Here is a 20,440-nt window from a genome sequence, read left to right on the forward strand (position 1 = left end):
ACTAATGGACATTGATTTCCATGGGTCTCCTCTGAGTACGACATAGTTGGCTGAGGGAGCCGACGTACAGCTTCCAGGTCATGGGGCCAGCATGACTAAGCTGTTTCTGGCGAACCAGAGCAGCACATGGAAACGCCGTTTACCTTCCCGCCGGAGCAGTACCTATTTATCTACTTGCACTTCGATGTGCTTTCGAACTGCTAGGTTGGCAGGAGCAGGGACCGAGCAACAGGAGCTCACCCCGTCACGGGGATTTGAACTGCCGACCTTCTGATCGTAGCTGGTGCTATATCTACTTACAGTCCCATTTACCGTATTTTTTGCACCAAAGGACGCACTTTTTCCCTCCTAAAAAGCAAGGGAAAATGTGTGTGCGTCCTATGGAGCGAATGCAGGGGGGTGGCAGGAGGGGAAAGCCCCCAAGAGCCACACACAAGCTCCGTGCGCTCTTGCGGGCTTTTCCACAGGAGGAAGAAGGGACTGACTGGCCGCATCAGTCCCTTCTCCCACCTCCCAGAAAAGCCAGGAGAAGCCGCGATCTCTTTAAAGGGGTTGCGCGGCTTCTGCGGGCTTTTGGGAGAGGTGAGGGAATCTCCCCACCTCCCAGTAAAGCCAGGAAAGCCGGGCACAGCGTCTCCCGGCAAGGAGAGGCTGCACGGGGCTAAAGGGGAAGCCAAAACAGCGAGCGGGATCCATCCCGCTCGCTGCCTTGGCTTGCTCCATAGCTGCGCGCAACCCCTCCGGCAAGGAGAGGCTGCACGGGGCTATGGCTTCTTTAGCCCTGCATAGCATCTCCCGGCAAGGAGAGGTTGCGCGGGGCTAAAGAGGAAGCCAAAACAGCGAGCGGGATCCATCCTGCTCGCTGCCTTGGCTTGTGCCATAGCTGCGCGCAACCCCTCCGGCAGGGAGAGGTTGTGCGCAGCCTGTACTCTGCTCTTTGGTGCGCCCTATAGTGCGAAAAATATGGTAAGTTAAAGCTCATGACTAATGGACATCGATTTCCAGGGGTCTCCTCTGAGTAGGACATAGTTGGCTACAACCCATAGTGCTGTACAGCAAGATAAAGGCAAAAGTGGCATCTTAGCTTCAGGCTTACACTCCAGTGATACTGTATAGAGCAGCCTTCCTGGTTCTTTTGGTTGTTAAGGACTCAGTTATGGAAACAGCCATGGCAGATGACCACAGGCGGGAAAGAAATAGCTCGTTTCCTGCCTGTTACAAAGGTTAATGGAAGCATGATACATGCCACCATAACCAACCCACTCTGGGGAGCCCTTGGGGCAATTTCTGAGCCTCAGAAAAGGGGAGAGGGGTGTGGGTGACTCCTGGATACCTAGTCCTATATTTACTGACTTTGCAAGTCATGAAATAGCCATAGGAAGCTAAGGCTGGGCCTATGACCTCTCAGGGCTGTGAAGCAGAAGTTCACTCTGGCAGCACAAAGGAAACTTCTCATAGCCAAAAGGCAAAAGTTAAAATATACAGCTCCTTGAAAAGCAGACTGGTAGATTTTCTGCCACATGGTATTGAAATGAGTAGTAAATCCAAGATCCTATTGTGACTAATTGCTGCCCATGAGAGTCATTGTGCTTGTAAACTACAGCACTTTGAAGGAGAAAGAATAATTGCCACAAATCCTAGCCTGAGAGTTTCTGGCAGACTGTGCTTCCACTACAGGTGCTAAGGCCAGGGATGCAGGGTAGCATAAGGGCAGAGAATAATAACCATCGCAGTTGTCAACACTGGGGTGTTCTCTTTAGGGTGCGTGACACACCTGTGTTTATTAGTACCAAGCCAGGGTCCTTTTAAACTAGTTTTATGCAGCAACAAAACCAGTTCACATAGACATGAACAGGTTTTCACTTATACCAACACAAAACTGTTTAAGCAAAAACAGCAGTCTACATTTGGCAGAAACAGGTTTATTCTGTACAAAAGTTTGAAGACTTCAAATCAAGACACAGAGGAGGGTTTTTCCTGGGATGGTGATAGAACCACCCAGAAACAGGAAAAGCTGTTCCATTCCTTGCCAAGCTGGACTCTCAAGAGAAAATGGGACATAATTATCAGCTCATTGCATCATCGTTTTGACAAAGTCATTAAAACATCACTGAAGGCAGAAAGAAACTGGACACTTTCTGCTTTTCTCTTGCACACACATACTTGAGGCTGCCCCATGAAGAGTCAGCAGTAGATTCCCAGCTACACAGCCAAGTCACGCATTCTCACACCACCGCCTGCTCCCCCTTGGGAATTTTAGGTAAGCAGCCACGTGGTAAGTCCCCCGTCCACCCGCTTGACACAGCCAGTTCTGTCTGGATTCAAAATACGATCAAGGCACTTGTAGGTTCTCTTCTTTGCAACTGCTCATCTGACTGATTAGCACAAAGAAATTCCATCACAACACAGGAAGTGGGATGCTAGAAGGTCTTTAAGTCTGCTGAGAAGATTATTAACACTTAAAACACACTTTTCTAATGCTGCTGTGCATGGCCACAGGGGGTGAGGGGAGGGCACAATGTTTTGATACAAAGTGCTTGTTCCTGCCACGCAAACACAGACCACTGACCAGGAGTTTATAGGTAGGGGAAGACGTTTGCATGGCAAGACAGAGGGTGTGCCATTGTCCTCAGAAAAGCACACCAGCTGGACCTGCATTCATTTCACTCCTCAGCTCGATGCTCCTGGCTTTGGCGCTGCCGTCTAGAGTGGACACGTTCGTAAAAGAGTAAATAGGCGCTGGATGAAAGGACTTCCTGCAACGTGGTCTTGTGCACCACATCATCTGAAATCCACAACCACTGGTTGCTGGTGGCTAGCATGCTTTTGCAAGTCGGTGGAGATCGGCGATACGTGACAAAGTGTCCTGACTGCATGTCCCCATGGTGGACCACAACGGCCATCAGGCGGTACAGATATGATGGAGAACTGCCAAATGAAGGAAAAACACAGGAAGGCTGGTTTAGTCCAAGGCAGCAATGGTGCCCTTTGTATTGCCATGAGCAAGAGCATTCTACGGAGTGGACTACTAGGGGACCCAGCCTTGTTAAGCAGCAACGGCTCCATTTGCAAATTGCTTTCCATGCTGCTGTAGCAGCATCCAGACTTGAGATAAACCAAGCGGGCAAACGTGTGCTGGGCCTGAATAGGTCAGGATTTCACTGCACTTTTGATACGGGAGACCCAGACAGCCAACAGAAAATATCAGTGGCATGATGGAACATTAGAACGACTCTGGAGATTTACTGGTCACTCCGGGAAAAGTTAGAAGTAGTTTCAAATGTTCTTACTTACCTACAGTCAGGTGCTGTCATGTACGGGAAAGCTACTGGGGACGTAAGGAAGGATGGAGAGCAGGTACCATTCATAAAAGAGGATTTGTTGTTGCCCGCCTGTTCCACATCTACAAAAAAGCCCCCAAATCATAGTGCATCGCTGTTATTATTAAAACTGGTTGCTTGCTTATTACAGAAGGGGATGCTCCTGTGCCTGGTTTGTACGGTGTCCTTTATTTAAAACTCTGAAAGTTGGTTTGTAAACAGCTACATGGCTGCTTTCCTATGGCGACGAAGAATTGCCTCCAGGCAACTAGGCAGGGAAACTGATCCTTCTGTGGGGGTACAAACTGCTTTTCTGGACTGAGCTGCAAGGCGGCTTTAAACCAGGGGTGGCAACCCTTTAGCCAGAGGGCCACATTCCCTTCTGCTTGCTAGCAATGCGGAGAGCAGATGGGAAAGGGAGTGCAGCAACAGATGTTCCTTTACCTTTGCACAGTTGGCTCCATTCCAGCCATGGAAAAGTTAGGTTTCTACACATAGCCCTCTCTGTCCAGGCAAGATCACATTCCCTCCAGACACAGAGCAGGGCCAGAAATGGGCCCCACACAAGCCCTCTTAGTTCTAGCTGGAAGAGAATCTTGTCCACACATCTTTCCCAGGCAAGCCACATGGAGGTGGACATTAAACCTTTTCATATCTGAGACTGGCATAAAGCTAGATCTGGCTGGCCAGCCCAATTGTCAATTCCAATATAAACACACACGTACGCCTTGACCTGCCCCATAGCTGAGGTTAGATGCCACATCTGGTGGAGGGCAGATGGGTGGAGCCTTGTTGACGTGGTCCTATGTATAGGAAGAGCCTGCTGGATCAGGCCAGTGGCCCATCTAGCCCAGCACCCTCTTCTCACAGTGGATGACCTCCCTCAGCAGAGGTTGGATGGCCATCTGCAGGGGGTTGGACTAGATGACCCTCAGGGTCTCTTCCAATTCTATGATAAGGAGCCCAGGGTGGGCCAATCATATTGACCCACAGTCCTCCACAGTCCTTCACCTCTTAGCTTCTGGAATGAGCTGGCTTAGCACAAGGACTAACTCCCCTGCTGGCTCTCTCCCTTCCAAGTCCTCATTCACTTTGCTTGCCTACCGGCTTTTGGGTCCGGTGATGCCTGTGGGCTGCCTGCAGGGTTGGGTTTCTGGGCAGGGAAGCGGTGCTTGTAGACATCCATGATGAGGAACTCGCCAAACTGCACATGCTCGTTTCGTTTCAGGGGCATGCCATGGTTGGACCAGCTCAGCCTTTGTAGGTGGATACAGAGACACTGAGGTAGCTGTGGAGCAAAATGTAAGAAAGGGGTGGGAAGGTGGCTGTCCTAGTTACGCCATAGAGGCAGAGGGTTTCCAGCACAGAAGCCACAGAAGGCTTGATTGTTGCCTTCGTCAACCTTGTGCTCTCTAGATGCTTTGGACTACAACTGCCAAATCTTCTGCCTCCTTAGTTTCCGGAATACATGAACTACCCCATTTTCTCCACAACTATCTTGCATGGTAGGCCGCCATAGCTGCCTAGGGGTTTGAAGCAAGGTCTTCCCACCCAATGAAACACCAACCATGCCAAACTGAATCGCTCTTTAAAAGCTTTATTCAAAATCCACCAGTATTTCTAATTTTCCAGACATGGAATGAATGGTGTGCAAGTCGACGTATGTGCACAAATGTAATCAGAAATTAGGAGTCTAAGCACCACAAGCAGAAAGTTGGTTTTCGCACAAAGCCCAAAGGCAGGTTATGTTCCTTTGGCTATCCATCGCTTCTCACACAGGTGGGGAGGCCCACAGAAACCACTGTTACGCACTACAGATGTGTTTGAAAAACAAATAATTCTATAGGTTTCCAAAACCACCAAACTTAAGACTAGTTGTTTAGTTCTTCAACTAGTAGCCCATATTAATACATACAAATATATGCATTGCCGAAGCATTTAAGATTACAGTGGTACCTCGGGTTACATACGCTTCAGGTTACAGACACCACTAACCCAGAAATATTACCTCGGGTTAAGAATTTTGCTTCAGGATGAGAACAGAAATCATGCTCCAGCGGCGCAGCAGCAGTGGGAGGCCCCATTAGCTAAAGTGGTACTTCAGGTTAAGAACAGTTTCAGGTTAAGAACGGACCTCCAGCATGAATTAAATACTTAACCCGAGGTACCACTGTACATTTATTTATTCATCTGCTGGATCTCTCAGTGGCCTTTGATACCATCGACCATAAGATCCTTCTGGGCCGTCTAGAGGGGCTGGGAGCTGGGGGCATTGCCATACAGTGGTTCCACTCCTTTATGCTGGGCCGTGTCCAGAAAGTGGTATTCGGGGATGAGTGTTCAGACCCCTGGACTCTCACTTGTGGGGTGCCTCAGGGTTCCGCCCTATCCCCCATGCTTTTTAACATCTTCATGAAGCTGCTGGGAGAGATCATCAGGGGGTTTCGGCTGGGTGTTCATCAGTATGGAGATGATACCCAGCTCTACCTCTCTTTCAAATCGGAACTAGTGAAGGTGGTGAAGGTCCTGTGTGAGTGCCTGGAGGCGGTTGGAGGATGGATGGCGGCTAACAGATTGAGGTTGAATACTGACAAGACAGAAGTACTGTTTTTGGGGGACGGGGGCAGGCAGGTGTGGGGGACTCCCTGGTCTTGAATGGGGTAACTGTGCCCCTGAAGGACCAGGTGCACAGCCTGGGAGTCATTGGAGGTGCAGGTCAATTCTGTGTCCATGGAGGTGCAGGTTAATTCTGTGTCCAGGGCAGCTCCATCTGGTATGCAGGCTGAGACCCTCCCTGCCCACTAACTATCTTGCCAGAGTGGTGCATGCTCTAGTTATCTCCTGCTTGGACTACTGCAATGCGCTCTACGTGGGACTATCTTTGAAGGTGGCTCGGAAACTGCAATTAATCCAGAATGTGGCAGCTAGACTGGTGACTGGGAGTGACCGCCAAGACCATATAAAACCGGTCCTGAGAGACCTGCATTGGCTCCCAGTACATTTCCGAGCACAGTTCAAAGTGTTGGTGCTGACCTTTAAAGCCCTGAACAGCCTTGGTCCTGTATACCTGAAGGAGTGTCTCCACCCCTATCGTTCAGCCCGGACACTGAGGTCTAGCTCCGAGGGACTTCAGGAAGTTCCTTCACTGCAAGATGTGAGGTTACAGGGAACCAGGCAGAGGGCCTTCTCGATAGTGGCCCCTGCCCTGTGGAACGCCCTCCCATCAGATGTCAAGGAAATAAGCAACTATCCTACTTTTAAAAAACATTTGAAGGCAGTCCTGTTTAGGGATGTTTTTAATGTTTAATGCTATATTGTGTTTTTAATATTTGATTGGGAGCCGCCCAGAGTGGCTGGGGATACCCAGCCAGATGGGCGGGGTATAAATAATAAATTATTATTATTATTATTATTATTATTATTATTATTATTATTATATATTATTATGTTATAATGATTTGAAATTCAAACTTGAACTGACTTAGTAAGTTGAGAATCTTATTTGGTAAACAAAGAAGGGGGAACATTTTATTTCTTTTCTTTTTCCCCTCTTATATTTTAAAAGGCAAGCTGCATAAAGTGTGATATTGCAGCAGGCTGAATTTATTGACAGCATTTTGCTAATTTGGTGTAGTTTGCATACATTATTTTGATTCTTGGTAAAGAAAATAAGAAACTGCTCTTATGGTGATCTTGGAAACTCCATGCTAAGACGGTTTTCTTACCTTCCCCAGTTTTAGCTGTTTGACAAATGTTGTTCTCTGGTTCTCCATGATTTGCCCAGTCCCTTCTTCGGCCTGAATCTGGGGGTGGGTGGGTGGAGGAAGCCAAAATGAATTATAAACCAACCACGTATGGTACAGGCACAGACCACTCTGAGAAATCTATAGTATGATCACATTTTACCTGTAATTAACTTGCGCAATTTCAACCTTGTGCAGTTGAAAGCTGGCCAGCTGAAGTTGCGCAAATAAATTGCACACAAGGCAGAGAGCTTAAAAGGCCCTTTGTGCTGGGTTTTCCCAGCTCATCAAGAGCTTTGAAGCTCTCTGCCTTGCTTATCAGGCAAGTCCTGCTCAGTGTGCAGGCTCTGGGATGCTCTTGCAACATCTCATGGGGCTGCCCAAGTTTTTGCAAGCTCTCGCAAGAGCATCGCAGAGCCCAGGTTCTGTTTGGGGGTGGGTGGGAGTCCTGCCTGGTACACCAGCTCCATAAAATAAGGATGGTTGCACAGGGGAGGTTTGAGTATACATGTTTTGGCATACATGCCCCTTCCCTGTGCAAGATGCGATCATACTGTACTACTTACTAAATGTACTACATTTGATGTATCCAGGTATAGCAGTCCTGAAGCAGATGGCATAATTCACAAGCACTGCAAATTTTGCATTTTAAGCTTTATTTGGAGGTGGGGGAGAATCCTTTAAGCTGGTCTTTCGAACCATGGGCAGCTTACCCACATCGAAAAACCAGGATGGTGCCTAGAGTAAGACCATGGAAGGGTTGTCAGCCATTCTAAGAGCCGCAGGTGGGTCATAGTCCCTGCAACAGAAAAGGCTCCCCACAAAAACCATGAATGGGGCGCAGCATCTTCTGCAACTTCAAGATCCACAACATCAGCCAGAAACACAAAAAACCCCAACCATCCTGTTTCTAAGCCCACAAGAGGACCAGGAAGAGAATGGAGTACCTAGGAAATAAAAGCATCTTTCAGATGTATCAAGGGGCAATTAATCTGCACCAAATGCACCAGGGGAGGGGGTCACTGCAATCAAGAGACTTACTTTTGTGCAATTGTCACACAAGACGTCCTTGACTGACTCGGTGGAGATGAAGTGGTGGAGGCACTGGTCCAGGGTCAGTGGGTGGCCCTGTGGAGGAGGGGTGGGGGAGTAAAACAGGAAGTGTTGGCACACTTCCTTAAACCCCGTGAGTCAGAAAAGGGCTGTGCTTGGGCAGCTGCAAGGGATTCCCACAGGAGGGTGCCTTACCCACACGGTGGCAGGGATGCTCAGGGAAAGGCTGTCAAAAGTGTCGTATCTGAGGGGACTCTGAAAGAAAAAGAGCCCAAATGTCTCAACGAGGATTTATAACGTAAACACCTTACTTCTCGCTCCCCCCAACTTTCACGATGATGCTCTTTGCCTGCCTGGGCAGATAATAAAGAGATGGGGGGAGGTCTATGAAACCCTTTGGAAATGAACCCTGCCGTATGAAAGAGCAGAGTCACATACACAACTCCGCCAACCTTACCTTCTACCCCTTCCCACCACTGGAATGTGCCCCACCAACCCCACCTGACATTTAAAGAGGCTCCCCTCTCCTGCACTAAAGCACTACCAAGGACAACAACTCTTCAAAGCAGGCTGCCCATCCTGGAAGCAATAACACCCCCCAAAGAATAGTCTCAGTTGTGGGGAGCAGAGGGTCACCCCCTTGGCAGCTCATCTTCAGCCCATCTACATGGGAAGTGACTCGGTCCTCCCTGGGTCTCAGCTCCACCCGCCCATTGATTTCCTGCAATCTGTATGCCTTTCTCTCACACAGACTTACGGACCTGGTGTTTGCAATGCTTGCAGACCATGTTGCTCGTTAACCTGCCATGAAAAGGATGCTGCAGCTTCCAGTGACTCAACACAGGAGGAGGCCCTACAAACCAAAATAAAGGTTGTTCCGTCTGACTCTTCTATTGTTTTGCCAGACACTGTGACTGGTGCCCTCCTGATAATCTTGTATCTGGAAACACCAGGATAGGGAAGACTGCAATAGCACCATAGGGAAACCATTAGGCTAGTTTAAAGACTTTAGGTGCCGGGCAAAAACGTTCCTCTTCAACAAGGCCTTTGGCCAATAGACATGCGATGCCCTTTTAAATGTGTTTGGGGGGCGTGTATTGGTTTGTTGTTCTTATTTTTACTAAGTATTTTGTGGTTTTTATATTGCAATTTTATGTTGTGAAGCACACTGAGATCTGCGAATGAAGGGTGCTACACAAATTTAATAATGTCATTAGACAAGGTTAAAGAGTGATTCCAATAGCCAGACACTCTTTCAGCTCCTGTCACAGTCGCCCCATGCAGACAACAAAATCAGGCCATAGCCCAAAGGTGTTTGGGTTTTTATATCAGTAGTACAAACAGTATCTGCTACATTTCACCAAATCAGAAAAGTGTGTTTACCTCTTGTCCTGGAGCATATTTGCTTTTGTAGAATTTCTGGCTTCTATACAGACAAATACAAAATAAAGTTAGTTTTAAAAAAGAAAACACTTTCCACATGGTGATATCTTTACTATTGCACACTTAAGTGACAAGGGTGGTATCCAACTCAGTTATACTCAAGAGTAGATCCTTGACACTGATGGGCCTAATGTTAATTAACTTCAGTGAGTCCATTCGGAATTATACTTGGCTGAATACCACTCCGGGCAGTACAGGGAAGCACAACTTTGAAAAAACAGCTTAAAAGCAGAATCTTACGTAGGTCTCTTCAGCTGGGCAGCCCACCAAATTATAAGAACATAATAGGAGCCTGCTGGATCAGGCCAATGGAGGCTCACCTAGTCCAACATCTTGTTCTCACAGCGGCCAACCAGATGCCTCTTTTGGAAAACCCAAAGGAGCACAAGAGTCCTCTCCCCTTCTGTGGTTTCCAGCAACTGGTATTCAGAAGCCTTGCTGCCTCCAACTAATTTTATAAACTTCCATGTCACCTCTTACTCACCTTTTCTCTAGATGAAAAGTCCCAAATGCTGCAACCTTGCCTATAGGAAAGGTTGCTTTGCAGCCCCCGTGTCTCCTGAGTGCTCACCTCCAGAGAATGCACATCAAACAGATGCACGACCCGCAGCTGGCGGTCCCATTCATCTTCCAGCGAGGAGGTGAGGACATGGAACAGCTCGTGAGCATCCTACCGAAAGAGCACCAGAAAGCTCAGAATGCCAGGCCAAGCTCACCAGAAAAGTAGACAACAGGGGAGAATGTATGTTGCCCTTGAGGTACATTTTTGCAGCTCCCAAGAAAAAAATTGAATCCTGAAAATTCAGCTTGCATTTTTAGATGGACCTTCAGCAAGGCAACATGGAAGATCAAGAGGCCAGGGTTCCTTCACAGCAGGTTGGGGGAAAATCTCATGAATTTTCAAATATATTTCATGTCTACTGAGCAGATTTGTGTGCAGAAGTTCCCAGATTCACACTTGCCATCCCCCATCAAAGGGATCTGCGGTGGCAGATCTGGGAAAGGCCTCCCTCTGACCTCAGAGAACCACTGATTGTCCAAGACAACAATGCAAAGCTGGGCGGTCTAATAGTCTGACTCACTATAAGGCGGCTTCCCACATATCTGCATGCAGGAGAAGAATTTAAAAAAAGGTAACACTAGAGTTGTGCCTCAGACAGAGATGCAGCGGGCAGGCAGTCTCCTTTGTGCACCGAGTGGGGATGGTTGGCTTTCACACAGCCTTCAGCAAGTTTCAAAAGTACTCAAGGGGTGTGTGGAGGAGGGCAGAAGTGGGGTGAGGTCTGGGGAGAGTCCTGAAGGCCAGACATGGGGGTCTTAAGGTCTGCATTCAGACCACAGGTTCCCCACCCTTGCAGTGAGTATTCAGACCTTTTCCCACCCACTTAAAAAGGCAGCGCAAAGCAGTTAAAATAAAACTGGGAATGCCATAAATCAAGGGTGAAGAACCAGTGGCCCTCCAGGGGCTGCTGATTCCAACTCCCATCAGTCCCAGCCATCATGGGTGATGTGATCCACTAAAATCTGGAGGGCAGCAGGCTCCCCATGTCTGCTGTAAACAAAGCCACAATTCTTTAACGTAACACAAGAGCCCTGCTGGATCAGACCAAAGGCCCATCTCGTCCAGCAACCTCCTTCCGACAGTGACCAACCAAATGCCTCTGGGAAGTATCTGGAAAGGCTGCAAGTAAGAGATGAGAGAGCAATAGTCCTCTCCCGCTCGTGTCCCCCAGCAGCTGGCTTTTGCTTGTTATGTGCCAGATGTCAAGGCTGTAGAAAACAACAGCAACAGAGAAGCATACTCTGGTGCCTTACACCACTTGGGTAGCTACCTGCTCTTCGAAAGAGGAGATCTGCCACCTGTACATCCTCAGGACCTCCAACAAGCAGCTTGCATCCAGGAAGTCATCTTCAGTCACCTCTTGGCAGGATAAAGCTGAATGCATCAAACACAAAATAGTCAATGCAGACCACGCACAGAAATGAATTCACTCATCCTAAACATACATTCCTCTTATTGTACAGAACGTTCTCTCCACTTGTGTAAACGGAATTAAGTAAAACCATCTTGCCCAGCATTCTTCTTTCCACAGTGGCCTTTGGGAAGCCTCCAAGTGGGACACCAGCACAACTGCCCTCTCCCCACTCATGCTCCCCAACAGCCAGTACTTGAGGCACACAGCCCCCACCCAAGACTGGAGGCAGAGCAGTCTTCCTGACTAACAGCCTTATCCTCCGTGAATTGCCAAATCCTCCTTTAAAGCTGTGCAATTTGGTGGCCATCACTACAACCAGTGGGAGCAAATTCCAGAAGTTTAACTGTGTGGAGAATCATCTCCTTTTGTCTGTCCTGAATCTTCCAGCATTGAGCTTTATGGGATAACACCACTGGGTTCTAATATGATGAGAGATGTATTGGACTCCATAGCACCTTTATAGGAAAGAACAGAGCAGTTCAGATAGATGCTGGTAATGTAATACTTATAATGCCTCTTGTGGGGATGTCCTGTGGTGTCTTCTGTTTGGACAGAAATTGTTGTTCATATTGACTGTTTTGGAAAAATTCTTGATACTTGTGAATGACCATACACAATTATATTCCTATGATGTGAGGACTAACAGATAGGCAACAAAAGTTAATCCTGTGAGCCCTTACAGTTGCAGGTCCGTACTTAACCTGAAACTGTTCTTAACCTGAAGCACCACTTTAGCTAATGGGGCCTCCTGCTGCTGCCGCGCCACCGGAGCACGATTTCTGTTCTCATCCTGAAGCAAAGTTTTTAACCTGAAGCACTATTTCTGGGTTAGCGGAGTCTGTAACCTGAAGCGTATGTAACCCGAGGTACCACTGTATATCTCATATAATATTTGTACTTCATTTTACAATCTTAGCTTGGAGGTGCTTTTTCCCATAAGGTATGTGATGCTAAGTATTTGTAGGTCCCCTGTACTGTTTACCTTTAGTCTATTGTTCTTTTTTAAACACTGTTTTCTTGTTTTGAGGTTTGCAACTGTTTTCTCTACTTATGTAACAAATTAAATTAAGACATATAGTGGAACCTCGGTTGTCAGACGTAATCCGTTCTGGGAGACCGTTCAACTTCCACAACATTTGACAACTGAGGCACAATGGGAGGTCAGCAAAAGCCATTAAAAATGGAGAAATGCACCTTGGAAGCCATTTGACTTCCAAGGTGCGTTCGAAAACAGCAGCATTCACTTCCGGTTTGTCGGCATTCAAAAGTCAAAACGTTCGACTTCTGAAGTGTTTGACAACTGAGGTTCCACTGTGCTTGATAAAAGGAAAAGAAGTGGCTTGCTTTATGCTTTGTGTTATGCACCCAAAATAACACAAAAGGACCTTTACCTTTCAGGAGGTGGAGCAAGGTCAGGGACAAATACTTCCCAGACGTCTCACTCTGGCTGACCTGGTACTGAACAGTGAATCCTTCCAGCCACTTGATGAAGGACGGACAAGCAGACAGCCCCTGGAGAAGTGAGTTCATGAAGCATGTGTTTCCCAGGTTGAGAAGACCTGGCACTAGCCCTGGGGGGGGGGGGGGAATACATCACTGCAATTGCTGCAACCTTCTGAACACAGCCTTCCTGCTTTTACTCTCCAGTACCTCTGCTCTGCCCTGCCCTAAATGCTGCTCCTTGTCCTGTCATTTGCAGAATGCCTCGCCTGACACCATCATCACACAGCTCTAGGCAGGAGACAGAAACACTCCTTTTCCACCAGCCCCTTGGCTCTTAATTATATGTGGTCTCCTGGAGTAGGTGGAATGTTTTAATCCTGCCTTTTAAAAATAGGATTGTCTTTTAGATTTTTCTTTGTTTTTCTTTTATGCTGGTTTTAATGTATATGTTTCCTTTATTACATTGCAAGTAGTGTTGAGTTATCTTGGTAAACAAGCTCCCAATGAATTTAATAAACAAACAATTTTTCTGCATGTTGTTCTGACCTTATTCCTCCATTTGCACTCCCCGCCCTCCCGCTCCCAATTAAACTTCTTGGACTTACTTCCAAACATCTCTGTGGTCTTGCTCTTCTTTATTAATCTTCCCTTCTTTCTCTCTACCAGCAAAGGGAACCCGCAGCCCTCCAGATGTTGCTGGACTCCAACTCCCATCAACCCTGAGTGCTGGCCATGCTTGCTGGGGTTGATTGGAGTTGGGAGTACAAAAACCTTTGGAGGGCTTCAAGTTCCCCATCCCTGCAGTTTACACTCCCATCATTCTGCACGTATCAGCTGCATCCTCCTATAGTTCAGGGATGGGGAACATCTGCAGCCCTCCAGGTGCTGTTGGTCTCCAACTGCAATCAGCATGGTCAGTGGCCAGGACGATGGGAGTTGGCAACAACACCTGAAGGTCCAGTTTCCCCCATCCCCGTTTTAGTTGGAAACCCTTCCACCTGACATCAGTCTTTCTTCCTGCTTTTGATTCTAGAGTGTCAAAAAGCATTTGTTCACTCTGTTTAGTCCCAACTGCTGTCTTCTTCCATTTTGCTTTCCTTCCTCAGGTTTTTAATTTTAAGACAATCATCCTGCAGACAGGGCCTCAGTTATGTTTTAGTTTTCTGTATGGCCACCACTGGCCATTTTAAGCACAACAACACACCTTCAAAAAAGACAAAAGGGCTCTCCTGTTGGGATTCAGTGGCCAAGGAAGACCCCAATATTTATATGAGACTCTTTTTGTTGGGATCAGGAGATGCAAGGTGCAAACTCACCTGCCCCACTCACTCCTCCCTAGTCTCTCTTTCATTTACCTTTCCTGCGTTTTTTTCTCTCTGTGATGGGGCCCCATAAGACATAGATGCTTGCAGCAAGAGCAGCTGCAATCCCACCAATCACTCCCCAATTCTTCATTACTTTATACCTAAGAAGAAAAGAGAGAGGGGTGAACCCAATATACATCTGTAAACAAACAGCCCAAAATATTACACTGGAACTCCAGAATACAGTCAGTACCTTGGTCGTCAAATGGAATCCATTCTGGAAGTCCGTTCGACTTCCAAAAATGTTTGAAGACCAAGGCACAGCTTCCGATTGGCTGCAGGAGCTTCTTGCACTCAGTCGGAAGCCGCGGAAGCCACATCAGATGTCCGGCTTCCAAAGAACGTTCACAAACCAGAACACTCACTTCTGGGTTTGCAGTGTTCGGGAGCCAAAACGGACGCGTACCAAGGCATTCAACAACCAAGGTACGACTGCAGAGCTATAATTGGGGGCGGGGGGGATACACATTATTTGAGATTTTGGCAAGGACACTTTTTATATGATTTGACATTCCTTTATTGCATATGAAAGGGAACCATCATTTTCAATACAACCCTCATGACAATCCTGGCAAATCTGGAACTATACTTGGTAATCAGATAATGCTGATATTCTTGACTTGGACTCCCCCACTCGGCCATCATGAAGATCCCCGGGTGACCTCGGAGGCCAGTCGCGGCCTTCTCTCAGGGGATTAAATGAGGAGGGGGAGACGGGGCCGGGGAAAGGCGGGAGATAAACGCAGAAAGCGGCGGCGGCGGCGACGAAGCAGAAGCGGGATGCTGCCCCTGAACCCCGCGGGGCCTCCTGGATCCAGACCAGCATCTTGCTTCCAGCGCCCCCGCCCCCGCCGACTGACCTGGCCGCCCCTCCGGCCCGGAAGAGCCGCCTGGCCGCCCTCCTGCCGAGCTCCTCCACCCCGCGGCGGCTCAGCAGCATCCCGCCCCGAAGCGCCCCGGGCGGAACCAAAGGCGTCAGGCGCGCGGGGAAGGGAGACGGCGCGGGACGGAAGCGGGGCAGCCGGACCTCCCCAGCAACGGGCCCGCCCCCCGCTCTCCGCGCGCCCTTGGTTGCTAAGGCGTGCGCCGCTCTGAGGCTCCCGCCCGCCGCCCGCGCCCCGCGCAGAGGGTTCCGTGGCACAAAGACAAGCGGGTCTACGAATAAGCCAAGCAAGCTGTAGCTTCGGGCCCCCAAAAAATTAAAGGGGGAAAAAACTTGGATGTACACTTCCAAAATATAAAATAAAAAACAAATAAAACCTACATAATAATTATTTCACTATTAATATACTTCTTAATTGTATTTCACTATTAATATACTTCTTCTTAATTGTATTTCAGTTCAACAATTACTTTGATAAAATACATATTTTGTTACGTGCAAATGGCTTTAGATACCTATTACGTCCATAAATTACCAAATAGCATATATTCAACATAAAAAACAGCAACAATTTGTTGTTGACAAAGGACAGCTGGACATATAAAGGGCCCCATTACCGTCAGTAGCTTAGGGCCTCATCAAACCTAAATCCGGCCCTGTCCTTCACCCTTGATTTTAATTGTTCTCCATATATTCCCGAGGGGAAAAGAGGAAAGCAAAAAGCCTTCCTGATTTGCCTGTGTTAGTTTAAATGCGCCCGAGGAGAAAGAGAGAGAAAAAGGCAAAGCACTTTAAACAAAACAGAAAAAAACATAAAATACATTTTACTTGGGAGTAAGGTCCTAGTGAATTCAAAAGGGGCTTGCTTTTGAGTAGAATCGGGCAGTAAATAGGCAACGCTCCTTATGAATAACAAGCCACATGCATAATATTTGTTAAGTGTTGTAGACTTTAAATGGCCTGTCGTCTTATTGGGCAAAGACATAGTAAAATTCAATTTAAAACAAGAAGAATGCAACAAAGAGGGAACCATTGGGATGGCACAAGCGAGAAAGCTGTGGCCTGAAGTAAACTCAAGAATGTGCTGCACCATCTGCTTGAGTCAATTTTTTAAAATTGTAAACCACATTGGCAGGAGGAAGGCAATAAATAAAATCAAGCAACAAATACAATTAACTATATTAAACAGTAGAGTAGAGCTGATACTTAACATCAGAGCTGACAATAACCCTTAATTAACAGCAGCTGCTGATTCCTAGACAATAGGGGGCTGGGGGCTTCCTACATAAACCGCTTCATGTGCCTTGGTAGAAAGGTGGTTGTTGTTGTTTACTAGTTTCCGACTCTTTGTGACCCCCTGGACCAGAGCACGCCAGGCACTTCTGTCTTCCACTGCCTCCCGCAGTTTGGTCAAACTCATGCTGGTAGCTTCAAGAACACTATCCAACCATCTTGTCCTCTGTCGTCCCCTTCTCCTTGTGCCCTCCATCTTTCCCAACATCAGGGTCTTTTCCAGGGAGTCTTCTCTTCTCATGAGGTGGCCAAAGTATTGGAGCCTCAGCTTCACGATCTGTCCTTCCAGTGAGCACTCAGGGCTGATTTCCTTCAGAATGGAGAGGTTTGATCTTCTTGCAGTCCATGGGACTCTCAAGAGTCTCCTCCAGCACCATAATTCAAAAGCATCCATTCTTCGGCGATCCAGCTCTCACTTCCATACATCACTACTGGGAAAACCATAGCTTTTACTATACGGACCTTTGTTGGCAAGGTGATGTCTCTGCTTTTTAAGATGCTGTCTACGTTTGTCATTGCTTTTCTCCCAAGAAGCAGGCGTCTTTTAATTTTGTGACTGCTGTCACCATCTGCAGTGATCATGGAGCCCAAGAAAGTAAAATCTCTCACTGCCTCCATTTCTTCCCCTTCTATTTGCCAGGAGGTGATGGGACCTGTGGCCATGATCTTCGTTTTTTTGATGTTGAGCTTCAAACCATATTTTGCGCTCTCCTCTTTCACCCTCATTAAAAGGTTCTTTAATTCCTCCTCACTTTCTGCCATCAAGGTTGTGTCATCTGCATATCTGAGGTTGTTGATATTTCTTCTGGCAATCTTAATTCCGGCTTGGGATTCATCCTGCCCAGCCTTTCGCATGATGAATTCTGCATATAAGTTAAATAAGAAGGGAGACACTATACAGCCTTGTCATACTCCTTTCCCAATTTTGAACCAATCAGTTGTTCCATATCCAGTTCTAACTGTAGCTTCTTGTCCCACACAGAGATTTCTCAGGAGACAGATGAAGTGATCATGCACTCCCATTTCTTTAAGAACTTGCCATAGTTTGCTGTGGTCAACACAGTCAAAGGCTTTTGCATAGTCAATGAAGGAGAAGTAGATGTCTTTCTGGAACTCTCTAGCTTTCTCCATAATCCAGCGCATGTTTGCAATTTGGTCTCTGGTTCCTCTGCCTCTTCGAAATCCAGCTTGCACTTCTGGGAGTTCTCGGTCCACATACTGCTTGAGCCTACCTTGTAGAATTTTAAGCATAACCTTGCTAGCATGTGAAATGAGTGCAATTGTGCGGTAGTTGGAGCATTCTTTGGCACTGCCCTTCTTTGGAATTGGACCACATCAGCAAGGCGGAGGGGGGGATCTGGTCATCTGGGCAGCCCAAGACCTCCATCCACACTGCTCAGGCTTGCGCCCCAGGGAGGTCACTTGAGTGCTGCTGACGCAGTGGTTTGACTTCACCCCTGGAGTGAAGTCCAAGACAGACAGGTGCCAGCAACTATGTAACAGCCATAACAGACTCACTAACACAGACCTTTCTTGTGCACCTCCAATTCCTCCTTCACACACACCACACGCTCAAACTATTTCCTTTTTTATCAGCATTCGAAAACTGTCTTTGTTTGCTCTAATGTATCAGGAATGTAGAAGCAGCTGTGAAGTGTGGAGGGGGAGAAGACAAATGATAATTGTGTGCTTCACAACTGCAGCAATGTGCATGCCTTCTAAAGGGGCCCAGGATGTAAGATTACCTGGCTGCACTCCCACTGCCTCGGTGGGTTCTCTCCCACACCCTGCCCCCCCATCCAGCTGCTCATAACCTCTCAAACACCTGTTCAACAGACACTATTCCACAAAGCTAGTGAAGTTCAGCCACAACACCAGAAATACCAGAAAGCTGTTTTGAAAGAGCCATCAAGGTCAATCCAGTAATTAGTTCTCAGAGGGCTGGAGAAAATGCACGTCATTCAAGGCCTTTAGTCACTAGCAGCTCTTGCCCTCTCAAAACACCCCATAAAGTGCTATGTGTTGCGTATTTCTTTTATATACAAGGTTCCTGCTGCTTCCTTCTGTTGGCTTCTGTTTCACTCTCTGCTGGTTTTTACACCTATTTTCATCCCAGCAGCCAGGATTTTTAACCTAAGGTGGCTTTACCACCAGAAACAGGTGAACTCCCCACCACCCTGCAAATCATCTTTTGTTCCCCACAATTTCTGAGGGGATTTGGAATGGACAGGATCTGGCATGTTTGCATTATCCCAGCAATACTTATGTTATCTTAACATTTTAGCAGCTAAAAAGTTTCCTAGACACTGGCGGAGGAACGGGGGTGCGGAGGGAGCAGACCGCCCCCGGCACCACTATTCTGGTAGGGTGCCATCGTGATGCCCCCCCAGACACGTGCCGTGCACATCTGCGCACCAGGCGCCATGCCCCCAGAACGTGTGCCACGCTCCCAGGATGCACGCCATGCCCCCGCCTGCTCTCCGCCCCCCCCATAGCGGACCATGCGGCTTCGCCACTGCTCCTAGATTGGTTTGCTTATCAATATAAACAGGAGAAGACTGTCTCAGAGCAAAAGGAAATAGAGATAGGGAGGGAGGAGATAAAAACAAAAGTAAACTCAGGGGCAAGTTACAGGTTGTTATAATAACCAGCTGGGATGGAAACTGTTCAGATAGTCTGATGGGATGGTTGCTGCTGTGTATTAATTGAGGCACAGCCAAAGGCAACTGGTATCTCAACAGAACATCCCTGTTTCCCTTCCCTCTCTCTACTCTGCAGCCTCATGGAAGGGCTCAACTAGCCACCTTGTAAGGTGCCTGGTATTCTGATCCTATTTTTTGTCAATGGAAAGGGGTAACACGGGCAGCTGCCTTAGATACCAGGTCATGCTATATGTCCATCTCACCCAGTATTGTCTACTTTGACTGACAGCAGCTCTCCATGATCTTAGGCAGGGACCTTCCATGCCACTTCCTTCCTGACCCTTTTTAAAGATGGACTTTCATGCACCTTACAAAGTCTCCTTCCACAACCACTCTGCTCATCTCTGGACTGTCGCAGCAAGCCTATCTCATGGGTGGGGCCCTTTTTATTTTACCTTTTTATGGTACTTTTAGAAAGACTTGACACATTTATGGTGGCAGAAGCTTTCAAAGACAGAAGGGTATAACTTCACTGGATATAACTTCATGAAACGAAGTGGACCTGAGCCCCAAAGAGAAAATTCTGATTTCTTCTTCATCAGCATTCCCCCCCCCCCCCCACTTCTCTGAGCCTTGCAGGCTGAGCAAAGTGACAGAGCAGCCACTTTCCACATGAAAAAGTCCCAGTTCCAGATGGCACCTCCAGGTAGGGCTGGGAAGGAGTCCTGCCCCAAACCCTGGAGTGCTGCGACCAGTCAGTATAGACAGTATTGAGCAAAGTGGACCACTGCTGAGGGTTCCCAGTTAAACCAGCCCTGGAGCAACAAGGACTGGACTCTTACCTTATTCTTAAGGGGAAGGACCATAGCTCAGAGGCAGAACACCTGCTTTGCATGCAGAAGTTCCACATTCAATTCCTGGCATCGTCAGGGCTGGGAAAGGTTTCTCCCTGAAGCCCTGGAGAGCTGGTGCTGGTCAGTAGACAGAGTCAGAGGGTTCAAGAGTCTTCCCATGTTTTCCCTCTCTCATCACACGAGAACTCAGACATCCAGTGAAGCTGAACCTTGGAAGAGAAAAGAAAGTCCTTCTTCACACAACACATAGTTAAACTATGGGACCCATGTCCACAGGAGGCAGCGGTGGCCACCAGCCTGGGTGGCTTTAAGGCGACCAGACAAATTCATGGAGGAGAAGGCCCTCCATAGCTACCAGGCACAAGGGCTCTGCTCCACCACCACCTTCAAAGGCAGCAACGCGTCTGAATACCAATTGCTGGAAAC

At 47.7% G+C, this 20,440-nt stretch overlaps 1 protein-coding gene across 1 annotated transcript; it reads right to left on the bottom strand.

Moving 5' to 3' along the window:
- Positions 1-1,906: 1,906 nt before the first annotated feature.
- On the bottom strand, positions 1,907-15,354 carry USP30 (ubiquitin specific peptidase 30). The gene is made up of 13 exons (XM_080979238.1): positions 15,203-15,354; positions 14,334-14,443; positions 12,927-13,106; positions 11,392-11,495; positions 10,131-10,229; positions 9,500-9,542; positions 8,878-8,969; positions 8,312-8,371; positions 8,105-8,191; positions 7,046-7,123; positions 4,425-4,608; positions 3,295-3,403; positions 1,907-2,928 (listed from the first exon to the last, which is right to left on the bottom strand). Exons 1-13 carry the CDS (start codon positions 15,280-15,282, stop codon positions 2,664-2,666), a joined length of 1,491 nt encoding a protein of 496 aa, XP_080835364.1. The 5' UTR covers positions 15,283-15,354; the 3' UTR covers positions 1,907-2,663.
- Between the last annotated feature and the right edge of the window lie 5,086 nt (positions 15,355-20,440).

The sequence above is a fragment of the Podarcis pityusensis genome (genome assembly GCF_964106645.2).
Source record: "Podarcis pityusensis genome assembly, chromosome: 13".
Classification (NCBI taxonomy): domain Eukaryota; kingdom Metazoa; phylum Chordata; class Lepidosauria; order Squamata; family Lacertidae; genus Podarcis; species Podarcis pityusensis.

Coding starts and splice junctions, on each gene's coding strand:
- USP30 (XM_080979238.1), bottom strand. CDS start 15,282: ATGCTGCTGAGCCGCCGCGGGGTGGAGGAGCTCGGCAGGAGGGCGGCC. Junction 3,404..4,424: donor ATCACCGGACCCAAAAGCCG/GTAGGCAAGCAA, acceptor GCTTTTTTGTAG/ATGTGGAACAGGCGGGCAAC. Junction 2,929..3,294: donor ATGACAGCACCTGACTGTAG/GTAAGTAAGAAC, acceptor TTCATTTGGCAG/TTCTCCATCATATCTGTACC.